Source organism: Silurus aristotelis (assembly GCF_946808225.1).
Source record: "Silurus aristotelis genome assembly, chromosome: 1".
In the NCBI taxonomy this organism is placed as follows: domain Eukaryota; kingdom Metazoa; phylum Chordata; class Actinopteri; order Siluriformes; family Siluridae; genus Silurus; species Silurus aristotelis.
In genome coordinates, this window is record NC_139574.1 from 9,776,085 (window position 1) to 9,798,973 (window position 22,889).

Sequence of the window (22,889 nt, forward strand, 5' to 3'; positions counted from 1 at the left end):
CCCAAACAGAGTGCGATTGAGAATACCAATAACCAGGCGCTCAGCAGGCTTTTAGCCCACGGGAATAACATTTTTCATGGTCAAGATGAGAGCTGAATGAAATCTCTGCTGCAGAAGATATAACAGCTGTGTGTGGTAATCTGACTGTCTTTATGGTGTACTGCAAAACATGATGAAGATTAAAACTGTATAAACAGAACAGATTCGTCTTTCATGTTTAATGAGCAAGATTCAGCTCTGGGAAGCAAGCGTGTTTTTTTTTTTTTTTTTGTCTTCTGCATTAAGATAAATCATATTGTGAATAGAAATTGTAGAGATAACTGCATCAGCATTTTTTGGTAATGTTTTGCTTTAACAAACATAATGTGCCATGTTAGTTAACATTAGCAGAGGAATGCCTTTATTAATAACTATAGCTAGTAAAATAATTATATTTAATGTCATTTTCATGTGTCACATTGTACTGATTGTTTAGATAAAAATATTTTTTTTTTAACTACTAGAAAAGTAACAAAATTATTTTTATATACATGTATGATAAAATAGCTTTGGATGAAACATTTCCCTCAACTCTTTGAATCTTACAATGAAATTCAGTTGAATGCTTAGATTAGCTAAAGCATGAAAAATTGCACAAAAAAAAAAGACCCTGCACCAGAAAAAAATTAAGAAAAACAAAGAAAAACAATATTTAAAAGAAAGAAAGTGAATACATTTATCATGTGATGCTTGTTTAAATGTTAATGAAATACTGCTGCAAAGATGAATGTTATTTTAATCCATGAGTAAAAATAAAGCTGCATAAATGAAGAAAAAAATGCTACAAGTATATATTATAATGATTAATGTGTTAAAATTGGCTTTCTTTTACATATAGGTGGTGTGAACATGAATAGCTAATGTTATTTCCCTTCCTTGACTTATTGTGTTAGATACTTTAATTAGTTTAGTTCTTGTCGACCAATGCATTAAAAACGTAATGCCTTGCTTATCCCAAGTAGCAGCAATTACAAGTTTTAATTTATTAAGCAAAGACTAATTACATTTTTAACAGCTAATAGTTATATGTAATGCTCCAAAGCATTCATGAGACAGTTAGTTTCTGTTGTCGCTTATGCTACTGTATAGCACTTATATATCAGATCACAGCCAGTTGTGTACTTATAACCCCAACAACCATTGCCGCCAAAATAGCTACCACAAACTCCAACTACCAAACCACACATGCTTTCTCATACTCTGGATCTCCAATACACGCAAATACTCCCATTCACAAACTACTCTTCTGTTTTCTGCACATTACACAACTTTAACCTTCTTGGTTTGACTACATTTCTGCCTGTCATTTTGTCATTGATTGTTTGGATAAATAAAGATTGTCTGCTTTTACTGCACTTGCATCCACTTATGTGAGTTTTATGGTGGTATAAGCAGCTACATTGGGTTTGGAATACAGTAATCCCCCGCTTTTCCACAGTTCAAATTCGATTTATCGCGGAACTGCATTTGCCACATAACTAATTTGTTATATTAGACCTAAAAAACTTACAGGGAATTGTTTTTATGGAGTTTTATGTTGAAATAATGAAATTTATTAATAAAAATATAATTATTCATTATAAAATGAAGTTAACTGTTAATACAGGACAGTACTGTATACATAAAGCAGAATTTTTGAGTTGGCATCCGTTTATGCCGATTTTTCGTTTATCGTGGGCGGTTTTTGAGCGTAACCACCACGATAAACGGGGGGGTTACTGTATTTCCACCACAATCTCCTTTTCTGTCTTTTGAAGTGAACAAGACAAAAAAATTCATTTGCTAAGGAAACTAGAGGTAAGAATAAACTCTATCCCAAAATAATTTCCATAAAATGTCCAATAAAAATGGCAAAATATTTTACCTTGGTCCATTAGTGCAAATAGGTCGTAGGAAAGCCACACTCACATTGTAGCACATGAGCTGGATTGCTAGCTAACTCACATGGAAAGGTCATCATCTTGCATTTACAGAATTTGCTAGATGCCCTTATCCAGAGCGACTTACATTTGTCTCACTCATCCAACTGAGCAACTAAGGATTTAAGGGCCTTGCTCAGGGGCGTCGGACTGGCAGCTTGGTGTGATTGGGATTTGAACTTATGACCTTTGTATCCAAAACCAATGCCTCCACCACTTAGCAAGCACCTCCCCCGAACAGAAATTTCCCCACTGTGGGACGAATAAGGGTATCTTATTTTAAAACAAGTGTAGTCTAAAGAATTGTCTGCCATGCCAGCTAATGATGTTGCTAACACTACGGTCATATTGCTTTAAATAAGTAACTGGAATTCTACATGTTGAACACAGATGAGCAAAGTGATTACATGAAGCATCAAACAGATCGTATGTGAGACGTTTTTATACAAAAAGATAACGCATTAGAAATATGCACAATAATACTAATCAGTGGTGGACAGTAACTGTAAATGTAATTCATTACTTTATTTAGGTAGCTTTTTTATGTATCTGTACTTTACTGAAGTATTTCGATTTCAGAAAACGTTTTTACTGTAACTTTACTACATTTCAAAGTCAAATATCTTATTTTTTACTACATTTTGTGAAATCAGTCATTCCTTTTTATTTATGAGTGGTGGATTGCTGTCTGCTTGACCAGTAAAGTTTTTATGTAATCAGGGTAGAGCGCGTGTTCTGTTTTGAACGTCTTGATTGGAGCTTGGTGGCACCTATTTAACACGATCATACAGCTCAGCATCAGTTCAACAGCAAGCAGAACATTTTGGGAGTAATAAATGATTGACAAATCTCCTCTCAATTGACACAACAGCTGTGACTTTTTTTATTTTAGGTAGTGAAACAGAATTTGGGCTCATGATCATTTGAATTGATATCAATAAGTGTTTGACTCATTGAGCTCATTCTATTAATAGATCAGTGTGTTAAGAGCAACATTAGAGTCTTGTGACAAAAATGATAGGAACATATTAGCAATCATAAATCATAGTATTTTGGATACTTAAGTACATATGAAAGCAAATACTTTTGTACTTTTACACGAAAGAAAGGGAGAACTATTACTGGAGTCATATTTTATCCTGTGTATCTCTACTTTAACTAGAGTACATGGCTTGTGCACTACTGTTGTTTTAGACAATATATACAGTAGATAGCAAAGCTTTTTTTTTTTCATGCTATAAACTGGATCTACAGTCTGGGTCTATCTGAGGAAATATTAGAAACAGTAGCCAAAGGTTTCTCGACAGTACATGCATTACGCCACACAAACTCATTAAGCGACCGAGCAGAAACTTGATGGAGATTGTGTAACCGTTCATTGTGCTGCCAGCTTGAGGGAGTTTCACAAAGCTCAGGTCTGCAGGGAAAAGCTGGAAATTATACCACAGCTTCGAACCGATCCATTTCCTCGTTTCTTGCCGGTCAGACGAGACTGAACACCGCATTCATTCGTCTGGTAAATGTCAGAAGAGTTTCGGCTTAACCTCACGACATCCAACAGACGATCGATAGAACGGATTCCCTGACTCAGCGCTTACCACAAGGTGTGTTGATAATTTTTTTTTTATGTTAAAATTGTATTTAATTCGGACAACCCGATCACGTTGTCCCATTTATAGCATCTTCATAGTATTTAAAAGTACACTTGATGGTCAATTAGATAGGAATACCTGATTGATGCAGCTGTTGTTACGGGATTGGCTGATTGGTGAACTGTATAAATAAGAAAGTGCACCCAATTTACTCACATCAATCTGGAGTGTCAGGGCTAATTTGTCTACTTGTGTAAGAACCATGATAGTTATCACTTAGACAGTTTGCCAGCAAACCTTGGTAATGGTGTAAATGTAACATTTCTCTTGCTAAGGCATTGTTCCAGTGTCTGTCTCAGGTGGCAAATATCTGCACTTGTTTTCAAACCATAATGAGTCATATTGGGTTTGCTACTTGAGCTGCTCATTATAGCTTGAAAACTTACATGATATGAACCTTAGTTTAGCATTTGCTAGCTTGTTAGCCACCTTGCCAGTTACTAAAGTCAAGAATGTTATTCATTCAATCATCACCAAGGGGGTTATTTTGGTCACAGGTTGCAATGGATTGTGGGAAACCTGGTCGTGAGGCAGGAATACAACCTAGATAGGACATAACAGGGCACTAAATACATACACACACACATCCTGTCATACCTGAAAGGTCACAGAGTCATTGATGTTGGTCAGATGGAACTGTTTCAGGAAGCGCTCATCCTTGCTCCAGAAGAGTCGGATATCCGGAATGCCAAAGAGAACCATGGCGAGTCTTTCCAGACCCAAACCAAAAGCCCAGCCAACTTTATTCTCTGCTCCCGCTGTAAGAAAATAAAGGAAATGCAATTACTTCCAGTTCATTCATTATGCATTACATTTGCACTTGTCAATATGAACATTCTATTCTCTCATTTTGCACAGATTCCTCCAGATTTTAAAAAATCCACCTTTAAAAGACTACAAAAACCTACATCAATCAGGCATAACATTATGACCACCTGACTAATATTGTGTTGGTTCCCGTTTGCTGCCAAAAACAGTCGTGACCCTTTGAGCATTAACAGCATTAACTTCTTCAGCAATTTGAGCTACAGGAGCTCGTCTGTTGGATCGGATCACACGGACCAGCCTTCACTCCTCACGTGAAACAATGAGCCTCGGCCGCACCTGACCCTGTCGCCGGTTCACCACTGTTCCTTCCTTGGAGCACTTTTGATAGATACTGACCACTGCAGACCAGGAAACCCCACAAGAGCTGCAGTGTTGGAAAAGCACTGACTAAAAGAAGTCTAAAAGAAGTCGTCTAGACATTACTTGCAATTTTTTTGCTTCTAACAAACAACTTTTAGAATAAAATGTTCACTTGCTGTCTAATATACCCCACCCACTAACTAGGGAAGAGATAAATCAGTGTTATTAAATTCACAGGTTATAATGTTTTAATGTGAAAGTCATGCCTGATCGGTGTATATATGAAGCTAATTTTGTCAGGTCTAACGCAAACAAAAACTTTAGCGGTTTAAAAGAAATAAAGATTTGACTGACAAGAAAAAGGAAATTCTGCAACCTCACTCAGCTGGTGTGCTGCATTAAACAGAGCCCGAGCTATCAAGGCCACAATTACAATTGATATGAATATGATTTGCTTTGCAGCCTGAGGTGCCCTGATGACGGGAGGAAAGGTGACCATATATAAAGCTTTTTTTCTTTTCTTTCTTCTTTCATGCATCCATTCCTGCTTTTCATCTCATGTCATTCTCTCTCTAAGTCCCGAGTTGCGTTCCTTCAGAATTGAGAAAAAGCTGCTTTATATGGTAATGAAGGAGGAACTCTGGGGTCAAAGAACTCAGTCGGGGAAGACAGAGATATGAATAAATCTCAATCTTCATCCACACAGATCAATCAGCACTCCTCCTCCCCCCAACACACACACACACACACACACACACACACACACACACACACACACACCCCCAAACAACTTCAATTAATTTTTTTCCCATCCTGAAACAAGTGATGTATCAAAATTCCAAAGTGCTTGATTAGATCACGCTTTTTAATAGCTTCCCCAACGTGAATATTCATAACATGCTTTCAGTTTGGTCTTGTGCCATTGCACAGCTGCCATTTTCATGTCGAGAAACATGGCCGACCATTTTTTCCAGGCCAAGGATTGATGGATAAGCCGATTGCTATCACTCAGCTGCCATGGCAGGAAACGAGCACATCAAGATAGATGAAAGAGAGACATGAAGCTGTGTGACATTGCTAACAAGTTAAAGATGTGTGCTACCACTCAAACACACGGTCTTCCTCACACACATATTGCAAAAAGATGCCAAATATCACGGACATCAGCGATGACCTCAAAAAAATCTTCTACTTTCTGTCCAGGTCTGTATGCGACAAGCGTCTCCTTCTCTGGCTTGGGATCTAGCGTCTGACATCGTTCACCTGACATCAGCAATGACATCAGCACAGCTAACAGTCCTTGGCAGAGCTCACGTTCACAGCTTGACGTCTCTGTGCCATTCCCTCCCTGCCAATCCCTCATTCCCTCCCATCATCTCTAACTCTCATCCCCCTATTACTCATCACCACCACCTCGGCCTTTCTTTCTCCCCTTCCTGTGGCTGTTGCTCATTTCCAGAGCACCTGTCCCTCTTCTTCTTTTTGCGTTCCTTTCATCACCTATCTTCCTGGACGAGCTACCGCTGTTTGAGCTCCAGTGCAGCTCTGCATCAATATCTGCACCCTCGTGTGCCATTTCCTCCGTCTATTCATCTGACTCAGGGATGTCAGAAAGTGCAAAGTCCTGGAGGAGTACTGCCCTTTCGAGATTTGACTTTTTATCTTCGTATAGCCTGTTTAGGTCTTAAGCAATCTGGTGAAACAAGTGGTTTACCCACCTGATATAAAGTGTGTCATTTAATCCAATTCAATTCACTTCAATTTTTATTTGTAAAGCGCTCAACACAATAGACACTGTTTCAAAGCAGCAAAATGCACTTATATTTAAAATTAAAGTGTATTTATCACTAATGAGCAAGCCTGGGACATCTGTGGCAAGAAAAAAAACTCCTTGAGATCATATGAGGAAGAAACCTTCAGAGGAACCAGACTCAAAAGGGAAACCCATATTTAGGCGACACCAAAAGTGTGACTTTAAATCATTAAACATTACAAACGCCAAAGAGTGAAAAATACTATAAGCACCAGAGTGTGTGATTACGACCAAAGACCTTTAGACAATCTTTTATCAGACGGAGTTCTGAACAGCTCTTAATAATCAACATCTCAATCAACATCTCAACATCTGAGATCATTATACACCTTTTTCTACATGCCAAAGGATCATGTAGTTATTCATCCCTATCTTTCTATTTATACATTTTATATATATATATATATACAGTGAGGAAAATAAGTATTTGAACACCCTGCTATTTTGCAAGTTCTCCCACCTAGAAATCATGGAGGGGTCTGAAATTGTCATCGTAGGTGCGTGTCCACTGTAAGACACATAATCTAAAAAAAAAAATCCAGAAATCACAATATATGATTTTTAAACTATTTATTTGTATGATACAGCTGCAAATAAGTATTTGAACATCTGTCTATCAGTTAGAATTCTGACCCTCAAAGACCTGTTAGTCTGCCTTTAAAATGTCCACCTCCACTACATTTATTATCCTAAATTAGATGCACCTGTTTGAGGTTGTTAGCTGCATAAACACACCTGTCCACCCCATACAATTAGTAAGAATCCAACTACTAACGTGGCCAAGACCAAAGAGCTGTCCAAAGACACTAGAGACAAATTGTACACCTCCACAAGGCTGGAAAGGGCTACGGGGAAATTGCCAAGCAGCTTGGTGAAAAAAGGTCCACTGTTGGAGCAATCATTAGAAAATGGAAGAAGCTAAACATGACTGTCAATCTCCCTTGGACTGGGGCTCCATGCAAGATCTCACCTCGTGGGGTCTCAATTGATCCTAAGGAAGGTGAGAAATCAGCCCAGAACTACACGGGAGGAGCTGGTCAATGACCTGAAAAGAGCTGGGACCACCGTTTCCAAGGTTACTGTTGGTAATACACTAAGACGTCATGGTTTGAAATCATGCATGGCACGGAAGGTTCCCCTGCTTAAACCAGCACATGTCCAGGCACGTCTTATGTTTGCCAATGACCATTTGGATGATCCAGAGGAGTCATGGGAGAAAGTCATGTGGTCAGATGAGACCAAAAATAGAACTTTTGGGTCATAATTCCACTAAACGTGTTTGGAGGAAGAAGAATGATGAGTACCATCCCAAGAACACCATCCCTACTGTGAAGCATGGGGGTGGTAGCATAATGCTTTGGGGGTGTTTTTCTGCACATGGGACAGGGCGACTGCGCTGTATTAAGGAGAGAATGACCGGGGCCATGTATTGCGAGATTTTGGGGACCAAACCTCCTTCCCTCAGTTAGAGCATTGAAGATGGGTCGAGGCTGGGTCTTCCAACATGACAATGACCCGAAGCACACAGCCAGGATAACCAAGGAGTGGCTCTGTAAGAAGCATATCAAGGTTCTGGCATGGCCTAGCCAGTCTCCAGACCTAAACCCAATTGAGAATCTTTGGAGGGAACTCAAACTCCGTGTTTCTCAGCGACTGGCCAGAAACCTGACTGATCTAGAGAAGATCTGTGTGGAGGAGTGGGCCAAAATCCCTCCTGCAGTGTGTGCAAACCTGGTGAAAAACTACAGGAAACGTTTGACCTCTGTAATTACAAACAAAGACTACTGTACCAAATATTAACATTGACTTTCTCAGGTGTTCAAATACTTATTTGCAGCTGTATCATACAAATAAATAGTTTAAAAATCATACATTGTGATTTCTGGATATTTTTTTTAGATTATGTATCTCACAGTGGACATGCACCTACGATGACAATTTCAGACCCCTCCATGATTTCTAAGTGGGAAAACTTGCAAAATAGCAGGGTGTTCAAATACTTATTTTCCTCACTGTATATATATATATATATATATATATATATATATATATATATATATATATATATATATATATATATATATATATATATATATATATAAATATGTTGGATGTTGGACAGCCATAATCTTTTCTTTTTCATATTATTTTGAGCATTTTTTTATTATAATGTGCATAGAGTGCAAGGAGAAAACAAAAAAAACATCCCAGCAGCCACCACAGAACACAAGATGCTGAGCTCATATCAGTTAACAGACAGTACCGACATGGCTACCAGTACCTGCGGTACCGAGTCGAGTCGTCAAGTCTTTAAACTCTGTTTGGGACCATAAGATTTGTGTGTTTTTTTTAACATTTAATTCCACATTTAGCCCCAATTTGCTTTTATAATAACAACCACTACTCTTCTGAGAAGATGCTCCACTAGATTGTGGAGAGTGTTTGTGGAGATTTGTGCTCATTTAGCCACAAGGGTGTTAGTAAAATCAGGTTTACTGATGTAGGGTGCACAGAGGCATCGTTGTGCTGGAACAGGTTTGGGTCTCCTAGTTCAAGTGAATGGAAATGTTCATGCTACTACATCCAGTGAAATGTTATACAATTGTGTGCCTCCAAATTTGTGGTAACAGTTTAAGGGAAGAATCACACATGGCCAGAAATGTCAGATGTCCCATATGTCCCCATTTGTCCATATGTGTAACAATATTTTCTTTAAAGAGCAACACTGTTATTTAATAGTCTACTGCAATGGCTCAGGACCACAAGTTGCATTTTATTACCCATCATTCGGTGCCACCCAGAGGAGGGTAGGTTCCCTTTTGAGTCTGGTTCCTCTCTTTTTTCTCATTCCATCTCAGGGAGTATTTCCCTGCCACGGTCTTGTTAAATACAACAAAATATTTGACGCTTTAATCTTTAATTCGGATCATATCTGAGCTCTAAATAGGTCCCCTGGTGGTCTAGTGGTTAAGATGCAGCGCTCTCACCGCTGCGACCCGGGTTCGATTCCCGGTCAGGGAACCATCCCCAGCCACTCTCAGTGCCGGTCCCAAGCCCGGATAAATTAGGGGGGGGGTTGCGTTAGGAAGGGCATCCAGCGTAAAACATATGCCAAATCAAAACGTGCGGAGGATCCGCTGTGGCGACCCCTAACGGGAGAAGCCGAAAGAAACTATACTATATCTGAGCTCTAAATAAATATGAATAAATATATAATTGTCTTATCCTGACATTTAAAAGAAAGTGCTACAAGATAGGCAAAACAAAAATCCTGATGCAGGCATCCGTTCAAAATACTCTTGGGTTTTTTTTCTCTCACAAGTAGAGATGCCAAATCTATTTCCTCACAACACTAAATTGTTCACAAACAGCATCGGGGAAAACCATGGAGAGGATAGCTGACCTATGCGCTCGCTCTGAGGGAAGACCTGATGTACCGGCTGAGCAGGTAAATCTGGAGCTGAGTTACAGTTCACCTTTTCTAAATGGCATTTATTTGTGTGTGCCAGACCATAAAAATGTCATCCAATGATTCTTTTTCCCCCTTTTTGCTAGATGACATTTTATCAGCACGGCGTAATAAAATATAAAAAAGTATACTCTAACAGAATGAGTGACTTTCCTTGTCTCTCAAAAATCTGTTTGTTTTAGTCATTGTTGACACCCCTGCAATTACTGATTCAGAGCTCACGGCTCTTAGTGTCAGAGTCACGAATTTAAAGCTTCAAAGAGCTACATTTGTTCACCGTAGTAGCTTCTTCTACACACAAGGTCACGGAAGATCCATTCACTGACTTCTAACCCAGCCAAAATACAGACAGGCTGTTTTTATATCGGAACCTGGAACCATTTATAAATCACACAATAAGTTTCGTACAAAATAAAGTACCCATATTCACTACCTGAGCACAGATCTGACTCTTGTTACGTATCAAATCTACGAATGATGAACAGCCAACAATGAAGCCAAGCTGCTCGTTTCGGACGGAAAGACAGTTTCCCCATTTGCATTGTGTGATTAATATGGATTTTTTTTCTTTTTTCCACAGGAGTGTATCGGCCCAGGCGTTCCAGTGCTCCGTCGCTCTGTACAGACCCACAGTAATGAATAAGTAATGCAGGAGCATAAATAATGCAGCTTGATTAGTAATGGAGCGTAATGTTTTCGTTGCATTATCGTATGTCAATATGAGCGGGAGAACGAAGCCGGCACTTCTGGTACAGGAAATTAGGGTACGCAAATAAATAAATAAACAAACAAACAAACAAATAAGAGCGGTTGTAATATTACCCATGTTCATTCATAAAAAAATTAAAAAAATAAAACACTGCAAAATAAAAAAAACCTATTTCCAGCACACACTGTCACACACAATAAAAGATCAATTCGATTTTCAAGTGTTCTTTAGTTGAAATATCACAGCAACATCATTTCGGATACGAAACCGCGCTGCATGGGGATTTCTATCATTACGCTTTAAAAGAAATATATAAATAAACCCTATAAATTTGTGTCTAACTTGACATAACTCTTACACAGTCTCCTCTCCAGTTGCTGTACAGCGCCATGGTTAATAAATTAACTTCAGCCTTGGAGAACAGATGCAAAGACCCATTTATCACTCGCCATGCATAATGTACAGGCTGACCAACGTGACTCTTATTACATAACCCCCTGTGTGGTGTGTGTGTGTGTGTGAGTGTGTGTGCTCCTTTTTTTTTTTCAGTTCAGAGATGTCGATGTAGGTGTATAGTAAGGTCCAGGTGTGTGTGAGAACATTGATACTGATGCACACAGAACTGATCCAATCAGAGTGTGATACTGAATACTGAAAGACAAATTCACAAAACATGAAGGAACACTGAGCGGATCATGCTGTGAACATTTATACCACTAAGCTCTTCTTAAAGAGTTCTTAAATCTGATTGGTCAGAATCAAGGTGTTGAATTTATACAATCAGCACTGCACGGCACCTAAGTACATGTTGCTCGAAGCTGTTGCTTTAACCAATCAGATTGCGAGTTGACCACCCTGAGGCCATCTAGCAGGCTTACAGTCACCTCAGCATTTTCACGTCTTTTGATTGGATGGTCAGCGCAAACTGCAAACTGCATCTGGTGAATACTGCACAAGCAAAAATATATCAGTTTGGTTTTAACAGCTGTTTTTTTTTTTCCCTTCCACTATGGCTGACCGAGGACAAGAAACTGATTTACAAGGACATTTGTAGGGCGGAATGTTCAAGAAAAAGTTGACGAAGGATCGGCCAAAACAATTAAAAACAGTTGAGATTTTTCGTGAACCATTTATACTTTTAGAACTGCAATTTTTTTGTTCCCTGTAGAACTTGCACAAAAACACAATTTGCATTTCAAATCCCTAGAAAACTCGTAATGCACAGGAAAAAAAGCACAGAAATGCATTGAAAACCCGAGGATATTTGGCGAGGTTAATATGGATGCTTCTGCTAGAGATGGTGTATGAGGGTGGTGCAGCTGTGGCTGCAGTGAAAGGAGACTTGATGAATTGTGTTCATTGGGTCTTGTGCTTTAGTGATGCCGTTCATTCTCTCTGAATGAGATACCTGTCTGTGATGTAGTGCTCTGTTATACTGCATTTCTCTATAATATTGATGGTTTCTAAAGTCGTGGCTTTTTATAATCAGGATGGTATGAAGAAGTGGATTGACTCAGATTGGACACCACTGAAGGCCTGCGTGTGAAATGCAATCAAGATACATCACGTAATCTAGGTCTAGTAACTAATAATTGTTCATAAGGAGATATAGTTTGATTAACATTTATATACAAAACCTATTAACAAAGAAAATCTATGGTATACTCATAATTAATGAGAGGGGAAACAAGCAAACTGCCCCTACCCAGCTATACCATTGCCAGTTATCAAAGCCCACAATACACCTGAAACAACCAGATCACCAAAACATGATTAAAATGCAGCGCTGAATCTCTTAACAGCTTTGAGATACACATCCAGAATTTAAAACAGGACCTCGACTGCACTAGCTCGACATTTAGCGGCATTTATCAGCATTTACGACGTTTTGTTATCCAAGTCTTATTTCGTCCCTCCGTCTCAGAACACACTGCTACAAGCCCACAAGCAAGTGCAGCTAATTACTCATGAGAGGTTGACGAGGTGGCTTAACCTCATCATACCTCAGGATAAAATCCGAGTAGCACAGCAGCGTTCCGTTTAGCTAAAACCTCCACCACCCTCGGCAAAGACTGCCGAATTTGCATTTAATCTCCTCCAAATTAAAGGTTGCTTTCCCGCGTTTGATTTCCGATTCCACTCCAGTGCTCCAAAATGACAGCCTGCTCTGAACCCGAGACGTGTGATGAAAATAACAAGAGTCTGAACAGGAAATGGAGTAAACATAGTGTCAGATTTATGATATAGGGCCTATTTCTCCTTCAGCACTATACAAGAATCTTTAATGCAATTATAATCGTGTTATTTGTCAAGTATTAAACAGGTTGATGTTGTTTTTTTTTGGAAATAGGAATGTTGTCAGTGTCTGCCTTAAAAAGTCTTAGAAATCCGATGAGATGTATGAGAGCAAAGCCGACGTTAGATCAACACTTCCTGATTATTAAAAAATAAATAAAAAATTGCCTTCAGTATTTAAATATGACTCGCAAATATTTATCCTTTTCACATTCTCCAGCGCTCGGTTGATCAATGAAAGAGAAAGCAAACCTCCAATGGATAAACATTAATGCCAGGCTAATTTAGGAAGCTATTACATCTCAATTAGTGCAGCTTGGTTGGTTGAGTCTTGTTGCTCTCTGGTCCCACCGCAGCAGATGCCTGGGGACAGAGTTTCCCCTCCAATCCCCCCGACACGCTCATTCTGTTCCTCGGCTTTTAGAGTCTTTAAGAAAAGCAGCTGCGGTTAGTGTGTGCTCTCAGCTCAGAAAGCAGCAATGCTGCTGTGCAAGACCTCATTATAGACAGGTTCAGAGGTCATGGACAGCACCACTTTCAGAACATTTGCTGCCGCATGCAGCCTGGAAAAGAGTGTTTTGAGGTTTGTACAGGTACAGGGAAGTGAAACATGAGAATTCCACGTATTTATTAGGGTTTTGAAGCTGTCTAATGGTTCTATATTCTACAGATTCACTCCTAGCAACACGAGGGGTGAAATGATTTTTCGAGTTGTTTCTGCGAATTCCAGCATTTTCAGTGAGTTGAGGCAATCAAGCCAACTATCATGGTTCCCACATGACTATTTTTGTGTTCATTTGTTTCAAAAGCAAGGTAAAAGTTGTTGATATTTGCCTATTACTACAATTTTTGAATAAAATTGTTCACTATATTCTCTTTCCCACTACACGGCAACACTAAACTCATAACCACACAGACAAAAAGGTCAAATATATTTGCATTATATTTGTATCATTAATTAAAACCCTGTTGCGTCAGCACTAAATACTTAATAAATTTGAATTCAAAGAACGAATCCTGATGTTTACTTCCTGAATACACCACAAACATTACAACAATTAGAAGTTCTGTTAAAACCTCACACTGACTAAAATCATATATCATTTCTTTACTATTCACTCAATTCTGAAATTGCCCCTAATTCATTACTCCATGCAAAACAAATCAGATCCAATTACATTTTGGCTATTAGCTTCAGTATTATATGCATGTCAGTATGTAATTAATAATAGCTAAAAAACTTGACACACTCACTAATTACTCATCAATACTGTTGGCTTGCACGTGGTACAGATCGTGCACTATGGATTGGACCCAGTACTTATAAACTATATGATTATAAAAAAAAATAAAGATATATATACGGTACAGACTAAAAGTTTGGACACACCTTCTCATTCAAAGAGTTGTCTTTATTTTCATGACTATGAAAATTGTAGATTCACACTGAAGGCATCAAGGGCTATTTGACCAAGAAGGAGAGTGATGGGGTGCTGCGCCAGATGACCTGGCCTCCACAGTCACCGGACCTGAACCCAATCGAGATGGTTTAGGGGTGAGCTGGACCGCAGAGTGAAGGCAAAAGGGCCAACAAGTGCCAAGCATCTCTCGGGGAACTCATTCAAGACTGTTGGAAGACCATTTCAGGTGACTACCTCTTGAAGCTCATCAAGAGAATGCCAAGAGTGTGCAAAGCAGTAATCAAAGCAAAAGGTGGCTACTTTGAAGAACCTAGAATATGACCTTTTTCAGTTGTTTCACACGTTTTTGTTATGTATATAATTCCATATATAATTCCACATGTGTTAATTCATAGTTTTGATGCCTTCAGTGTGAATCTACAATTTTCATAGTCATGAAAATAAAGAAAACTCTTTGAATGAGAAGGTGTGTCCAAACTTTTGGTCTGTACTGTATATATATATATATATATATATATATATATATATATATATATATATATATATATATATATATATATATACAGTGAGGAAAATAAGTATTTGAACACCCTGTTATTTTGCAAGTTCTCCCACTTAGAAATCATGAAGGGGTCTGAAATTGTCATCGTAGGTGCATGTCCACTGTGAGAGACATAATCTAAAAAAAAAAAAATCCAGAAATCACAATATATGATTTTTAAACTATTTATTTGTATGATACAGCTGCAAATAAGTATTTGAACACCTGTCTATCAGCTAGAATTCTGACCCTCAAAGACCTGTTAGTCTGCCTTTAAAATGTCCACCTCCACTACATTTATTATCCTAAATTAGATGCACCTGTTTGAGGTCGTTAGCTGCATAAAGACACCTGTCCACCCCATACAATCAGTAAGAATCCAACTACTAACATGGCCAAGACCAAAGAGCTGTCCAAAGACACTAGAGACAAAATTGTACACCTCCACAAGGCTGGAAAGGGCCATTGGGAAATTGCCAAGCAGCTTGGTGAAAAAAGGTCCACTGTTGGAGCAATCATTAGAAAATGGAAGACGCTAAACATGACTGTCAATCTCCCTCGGACTGGGGCTCCATGCAAGATCTCACCTCGTGGGGTCTCAATGATCCTAAGGAAGGTGAGAAATCAGCCCAGAACTACACGGGAGGAGCTGGTCAATGACCTGAAAAGAGCTGGGGCCACAGTTTCCAAGGTTACTGTTGGTAATACACTAAGACGTCATTGTTTGAAATCATGCATGGCACGGAAGGTTCCCCTGCTTAAACCACCACATGTCCAGGCACGTCTTAAGTTTGCCAATGACCATTTGGATGATCCAGAGGAGTCATGGGAGAAAGTCATGTGGTCAGATGAGATCAAAATAGAACTTTTAGGTCATAATTCCACTAAACTTGTTTGGAGGAAGATGAATGATGAGTACAATCCCAAGAACACCATCCCTACTGTGAAGCATGGGGGTGGTAGCATCATGCTTTGGGGGTGTTTTTCTGCACATGGGACAGGGTGACTGCACTGTATTAAGGAGAGGATGACAGGGGCCATGTATTGCGAGATTTGGGGGAAAAACCTCCTACCCTCAGTTAGAGCATTGAAGATGGGTCGAGGCTGGGTCTTCCAACATGACAATGACCCGAAGCACACAGCCAGGATAACCAAGGAGTGGCTCTGTGAGAAGCATATCAAGGTTCTGGCATGGCCTAGCCAGTCTCCAGACCTAAACCCAATAGAGAATCTTTGGAGGGAGCTCAAAGTCCGTGTTTCTCAGCGACAGGCCAGAAACCTGACTGATCTAGAGAAGATCTGTGTGGAGGAGTGGGCCAAAATCCCTCCTGCAGTGTGTGCAAACCTGGTGAAAAACTACAGGAAACGTTTGACCTCTGTAATTGCAAACAAAGGCTCCTGTACCAAATATTAACATTGACTTTCTCAGGTGTTCAAATACTTATTTGCAGCTGTATCATACAAATAAATAGTTAAAAAATCATACATTGTGATTTCTGGATTTTTTTATTTTAGATAATGTCTCTCACAGTGGACATGCACCTATGATGACAATTTCAGACCCCTCCATGATTTCTAAGTGGGAGAACTTGCAAAATAGCAGGGTGTTCAAATACTTATTTTCCTCACTGTATATATATATATATATTATTTATTAGACGTTATAAAGAGAGCTTCACTGACTGCCAAATTTGTACACAATTTATACAAAAGTATTGGGACACCTGACTTTTCCAGCCACATGTGGCTCTTCCCCAAACTGTTCACTCAAAGTTGAAGACATACAATTGTATAGGATTTCAAAGGCAGCTCTATGAAAATAGGTTGGAGTAAAAGATTTGAAGTTGCCTGATATAGAGCTTTGACCTCAAACCTATTAAACACCTTTGGAATGAACTGTAATGGTGACTGCACCCCAGGCATCCTCACACTACCTGACTTTACACACATTTAACACAAACACAGGAGGCTATTACAACATTAAATGGGGACTGCATATGAAACGGGATGTTCAAAAAGCATGGTCAGGTGTCGACAAATTTTTGTTGGTATAGTGTAGAAAATATGAATTAAGACTGTATGAAGCAATGTTGATTGTTCCAGTAAGTTTATAAACTGAATCAAATGCACATTGACATTTTAGTGCACAGCTGATAAAAGGTGATTGTAATTAACACTGGAATTGATTCTGTTATTGCCTCAGTGGGCTCCAAACTGTATGTCCTTTTATCAAATCATTTAATTTCGTTCTTTCATTAAACACAATACATATATATTAAAAGATCATCCTCCAATGTACAGGAGTTTTGCAAGTAGTTGACTAACACCTTTGATCGTTTGATGTTTCTCATAATTGCCAATTGTTAGCTTGGGTATATTTAAAAAAATAATTTTTTTGGTCAGTATGTGCTTGTATAATTCATCTGTATTCACTCTTAAGCCTGTGATTATGACTTTGCACGTTTTGTTCTGTTGCATATTTACAGAACAAGCTAAACTACGTTTCTACTGTCAGTCATAAAACTAGTTAAACAGAGGTCAAAGAAAAGCATGCTTGTTTTTTTTCCTCAAAATAATAAAATTCAGTGAGGATTGGAGTCGCAACGGGGTGGAAAAATTTCCGGTAGATTTCCTTAACTTTCCAGAAATCTGGGGAATATTGGACATATTCCAAGTTGGAAACTTACCTGAATTTTATGGGAAATAATTAGAAATTTGGGAAATTGTATATAAACTATATCATATTCAAACATAAATATATCAATTTTGTTTGTTCATAAGATGACATTTTTGGCTTTGATATAATTCTTAGTATAATTTTGTCGCACAATAGCTTACACACAGCTCAAGCAAGTTTCAAACAAATTTATGTACTATTTATGGTCATTTACGTGAATATTTACCAAGATGGACATTATTCGACATTATTTTGCCGGATTCAAGAAATTATCTGTGCAATATTATGGAGGAATGCACAATGCATGTGATTGATATATGTGCCGGGTAGAAATTCAACTGAAACTGCATTAAATCTGGTTGCCAGAATTATCCTGCAAGACTTTTTACTACATTTAACTTCCTTTTTATAGGCTAAGCTACAATTTTGAAAAGTTTATTCCCACTAATTCCTATTAATTTATATATATTGGTGCTAATTCTCATATATTCCCCTTAAATCCCATGGGAAGTTGAACATTTTTTTGAAAAAAATTTTCCCATTTCTTGAAAATTCCCAGAACTTTGCAAACCCAATGATGATCCATCAGCAACCATCTTGATCACCAGGCAGAAAAGTCTAAGTTCTACTGACTTTTTGTCCATCTTTTTTTTTTTTTTTTTACTACTACCAGACTGATCCTACAGTGGATCCTAACCAAAAATCTGTCTCTATTAGAATGATTTAATCAAACCCCAGTCTTTAATCTGATTGAGAATTTGGAGACTTGAAATGTGATGTTCACCAATGTCCAGGCTCACACAGATTGAGCTATTTTGATCCAAAGAATAGGTGAAAATATATTAGAATTAAGACTGTGCACAACTGAACAATGAAGCCAAATATTTACTCAGAGATGTGAATTCTTATGCAAAAAAAAAGTGAAAAAGTGGGCTCGCCTTCACATAAGTCAATAAAAATAAATAAGAACAAAGATCGGGTTTATTTTATTCCCACAGAAATGTAAGGTACTACTTAAAAATCTGCACACGGTAACAGAAAAGTTAGTTTGAATCTCAGTTTCACATTGTCTTTCAAAGGGTGACAGGATCGAGACAGTATCGGGTACTGGCATATTCCCAGAGTCTCGATATAATTTGTTATATAAATATGAAATTTCATATTGCTCAATATTTATGTTCATCCTTTTCTAAAAGTCCAAACCCGGCTCAGTGCAGCTCCTCAGAACATTATTTTTGCCTGTGTCCTGTCATGTTACCTCAGTCTGTATATATATATAGCCCCTGTAGCGCTACTGTTCTCTGCAAGGCCTTGCCCATGTTTGCACTGGTGATCCGTGTTTCTTGAGCTTCATTGCTGTTGCTGTCTTTGTTATAGATCACGATTATGGATTTACTTCTACTTCTCATGTAAGGCTATGTGTTGTGCCTGACTAAAGACAATTTATCGTTACATTAATGCCGAATTATTTTCTTGCATTTCACTAGCTGTAAATGTGGGTTCTGGATAAAGATGACTCACAGCATCTCTTCTGTCATAGGCAATAGAAGCCTATGAACTCTAGAACTCTATGTACTCTAGTTAAAGTAGAGCAACAGGGTAAAATATGACTCCAGTAAAAGTAAAAGTGCTCCATTTAAACTTTCTCCTGAGTAAAAGTACAAAAGTATTTGCCTTTAAATGTACTTTAGTATCCAAAATACTATGATTTATTATGGCTGTAATGTTCCTATTATCATTTTTGTCAAAAGACTCTTTGCTTAATCAACTCAGTTTATGTGAAAAGACTCTAATGTTACTCTTAACACACAGATCTATTAGTAGAATGATATTAATAAGTCAAATACTAACTGATTTCTAATAAATTATCATGAGCCCAAAACCTTCTTTTCAACTACTACAAAAAAATCAGGTGTTGTGGCAAATTGGAGTTTCTTCCATGATTTTTTCCTCTCAAAATATTCTGCTTGATGTTGAACTGAAGATACCAGAGTAAAAACAGAGAGTGTGTTCTACCCTGATTGGTAACTTGCTGCATGCTTGACCAGTTCACAGGAACAACAGATTTCACAAAATGTAGTGGACTTTAAAAGGTAGTAGTTAAAGTTAAAGTTTCCCCAAACAGAAAAGGTTCAGTGAAGTATATACAGTAATCCCTGCTTTACTACGCTTTAAATCTCGTGCCTCCGGTTTATCGCAGAATTGCATTTGCCAAGTAACTTATTTGTTAGGCTGATTTTCCCTATCTCCCACGGATAGCACGATAGACCATAAAACTTATAGGGAATTGTTTTAATGGAGTTTTATGTTAAAATAATGAAATTTATTAGGAAAAATTCAATTTTTCGTTATACAACGAAGTCAAATGTTAATACAGTACAGTACTGTATATATAAAATAGCATAGCGGGACCGTTTTTTGCTTATCGCGGGCGGTTTTGGAACGTAACCACGGGGCTAAATGGGAGATTACTGTATATGCAAAAAATCTACAGTACGCAGTACAGTAACAAATGACATTCACGGTCATCTACATGGTATTATGCAACGAATAAAACGCAAGCTTTTATTTTTTACAAAACTAATTCATATTAATGTGGTGTGAAGTGAGCCGATATGAAGTGAAATGACCATTTCCACCAAACAAATGATGATTTTATATCACAGCAATCTGCCAGTCATTACAATTAAAAAAATATTATACTTCTTAACCATTAATACTAATACTGAACATCTAGGAACATCTGGTCTGGTTAGTCCTTGTATCTATTTTTTTTCTTCATGTCATGCTTCAAAGACTTCACAGAGAACTTTGTTCTGACCACTTTCCTGTGACACCGAAGACTCCATCAATTCATCCTTAATAAATGTCTAATGGCCAGTAAACATCACTGTGCCATTAATTGCATGCATCTTTTTTTAAATCCATTTATGAGGACTATCCATCATATTAATCCCTGTGTAAGCTGTTACTATAGATACAATCATTTATTAATGAGCATGTTAATATAAACCATACAGCTGGCTCTACTGTCGAGGCTCCTGCTCTAAAAAATTATACCACAGTGCTGGTGAATTCGTAAATCTGGAAATGTGGATTCATGTTCTGGAACACAGCATTTGACAGCATTGGTGAGTTTATATTGACACTCATATAAAATAAGATGTTATTATTCCTATAGCAGCAACTCATTAACATAGACTTGGACAGCAGATGGGCATAATCTAGTTCTAGTTTCTGGAACATGGCTGGTGAGGGAATATTTATAGCTATTAGAGCATAAGCAATAAACACTAACTAACCTGTCTCAAGACAATGATTGAAAAACCCTAAATTGCTTTGAAAAAACTGTAATCATTGCCAAATCAGTGCAATATAAGAGGAATAAAACAGGGTCATAACAATAAACCCGCTTCATGTCAGGCCTCCAACTTTCCAATAACAGCACGTCTGTTTATGTTTCATTCCTAACCTAACACCTTCTGAGCACCAAACCTCGAACACTGCCGTAGTATAAAGATTGCTGTTACTATTTCATGAAGTGTTTGGATCTCTAGTTACTTTGTCTGATAGTGTTTTGAGGTGAAACATCACTCAGGATTTGATATGAAAAACTGCACAAGTGATTGATTGAATTGATTTATTTAGTCCTCCAGCTGTGGAAACACTCCCTGTTCATAAATTTACTGCATCAATGTATAAATAGATCAATGGACTTGAATGAAGATTGAACAGCTGAATAAGAGCAAAAGACAGATTTTGTTAGGAGCCTCTGTGGAGCATACATTCTGGGGGTAAATATATGTATATGTGCACGTGATTTCGTATGGAAGTTTCGTATTTTTGCACCAAGTGATCTGAAGGTTATAATTTCAGATCATGAGACTGCCAGGACCACCGTTAGACCTTTTACAGACCTTTAACACTCGTCTGCTCAAATCTGAGTGGGGACAAGTTGTATGTCATACTTGCATGTTAATAAAAATTAAAACAACTAAAGGAGAAACTTCTCAAATAAAACGCATCTTATTTCAGGTATTTATTGACCGTGCAATCATAATTTTCTACTGTTGGTTTTTTGCCAGTTACTTTTTTTTTCCATGCTATTGGTATATAAAGTTATGTATTCACAAAGTAATATGATTTGTACTGACTATTAAACTGAGCAACAGAACAGAGAAAGGGGGGGGGGGGTGTTAATGAATGGATTGGCAATAGAAAAATGTGTTAAATCTGCAGAGAAATAGTAGAAATGCAAAACATATAAGGGAAGACATGATGTTAGTGCAGGTTTACTGTATTTTCAAACAAATTCCTTAGAAATTGTTTATAACCTTTAAAAAAAAAAAAAAAAAAAAAAGCTTAAGTAATCACCATCCCTTTCCCGAGGAGAAGCGGCTTTCACCACTATTAATGCCAAAGTGGAGACAAAAGCTATTGATGGAGATTTCTTTCCAAACCCCTTCTTATTACTTGTGGAAACTTGTTACTAGGACTGCACTGCGGTGGAGGAGACAAGGTCGACAAATTGATTTTCCCCTAAATGGTTTTGTAATGCTCTCTCAAACTGAAGCTGTGGCTGAAAAACTACACCAACAAAAAGTCTTCGGCTGTATTTCAGTTTGGTGGTTTGAGGTTAAATAAAAAAATAAAAAAATAAAAAGCAGGAAAAATATCTGAACTCTGCAAACATCTGCTTCAGGTACTGCTATTTTTTTCCGTATCTGACCCTGCACCATCCAAATCTGTTTTGTTATTTAGATTAGATATTTCTTTCAAAAAATATGCAGATTCCTAAAGTGAAAATCAAAATATTTGATAAATAATGATGTTTAGTAACATATTAGACCTACTGGTCTTTCTCCAGTCTCTAACTGAACCTGTGCCCAGTCTAACCTCAGATTTCTGTTCTTGGCTGATAGGATTGTAACCCATTGTGTTGTTCTGCTGTTGTAGCCCATCCACCTTGAAGTTCAGTGCGGTGTATCTTTTAAGATGATTGTAACCTTTCTGTAAGCTCGAACCAGTTTGGTCATTCTCCTCTGACATCTCTCCCAATCAACATGTTGTTTCCACATGTAGACAATTTGATGCTTGCGGTTTTTCACAGAATTCTGTATAAACTCTAGTGACTGTTGTGTGTGAAAAGTCCAGGAGTTCATCAGTAGTCAAAGTCATTTCCTGAAGCGTATGTGAAGCTTGTATCATAAGTTTATGCTGATACAT

The 22,889-nt window shown here is 37.9% G+C and overlaps 1 protein-coding gene across 2 annotated transcripts in view; it reads right to left on the reverse strand.

Annotated features, from left to right (window-relative positions):
* fars2 (phenylalanyl-tRNA synthetase 2, mitochondrial) overlaps positions 1-22,889 on the reverse strand; it is a 172,773-nt gene that overhangs the window by 81,282 nt on the left and 68,602 nt on the right. For both annotated transcript variants that reach the window (XM_083547163.1, XM_083547162.1), the window contains exon 5: positions 4,208-4,368. In XM_083547163.1, coding sequence (XP_083403289.1) covers positions 4,208-4,368 — 161 coding nt within the window. The remainder of the gene's footprint in view (positions 1-4,207; positions 4,369-22,889) is intronic.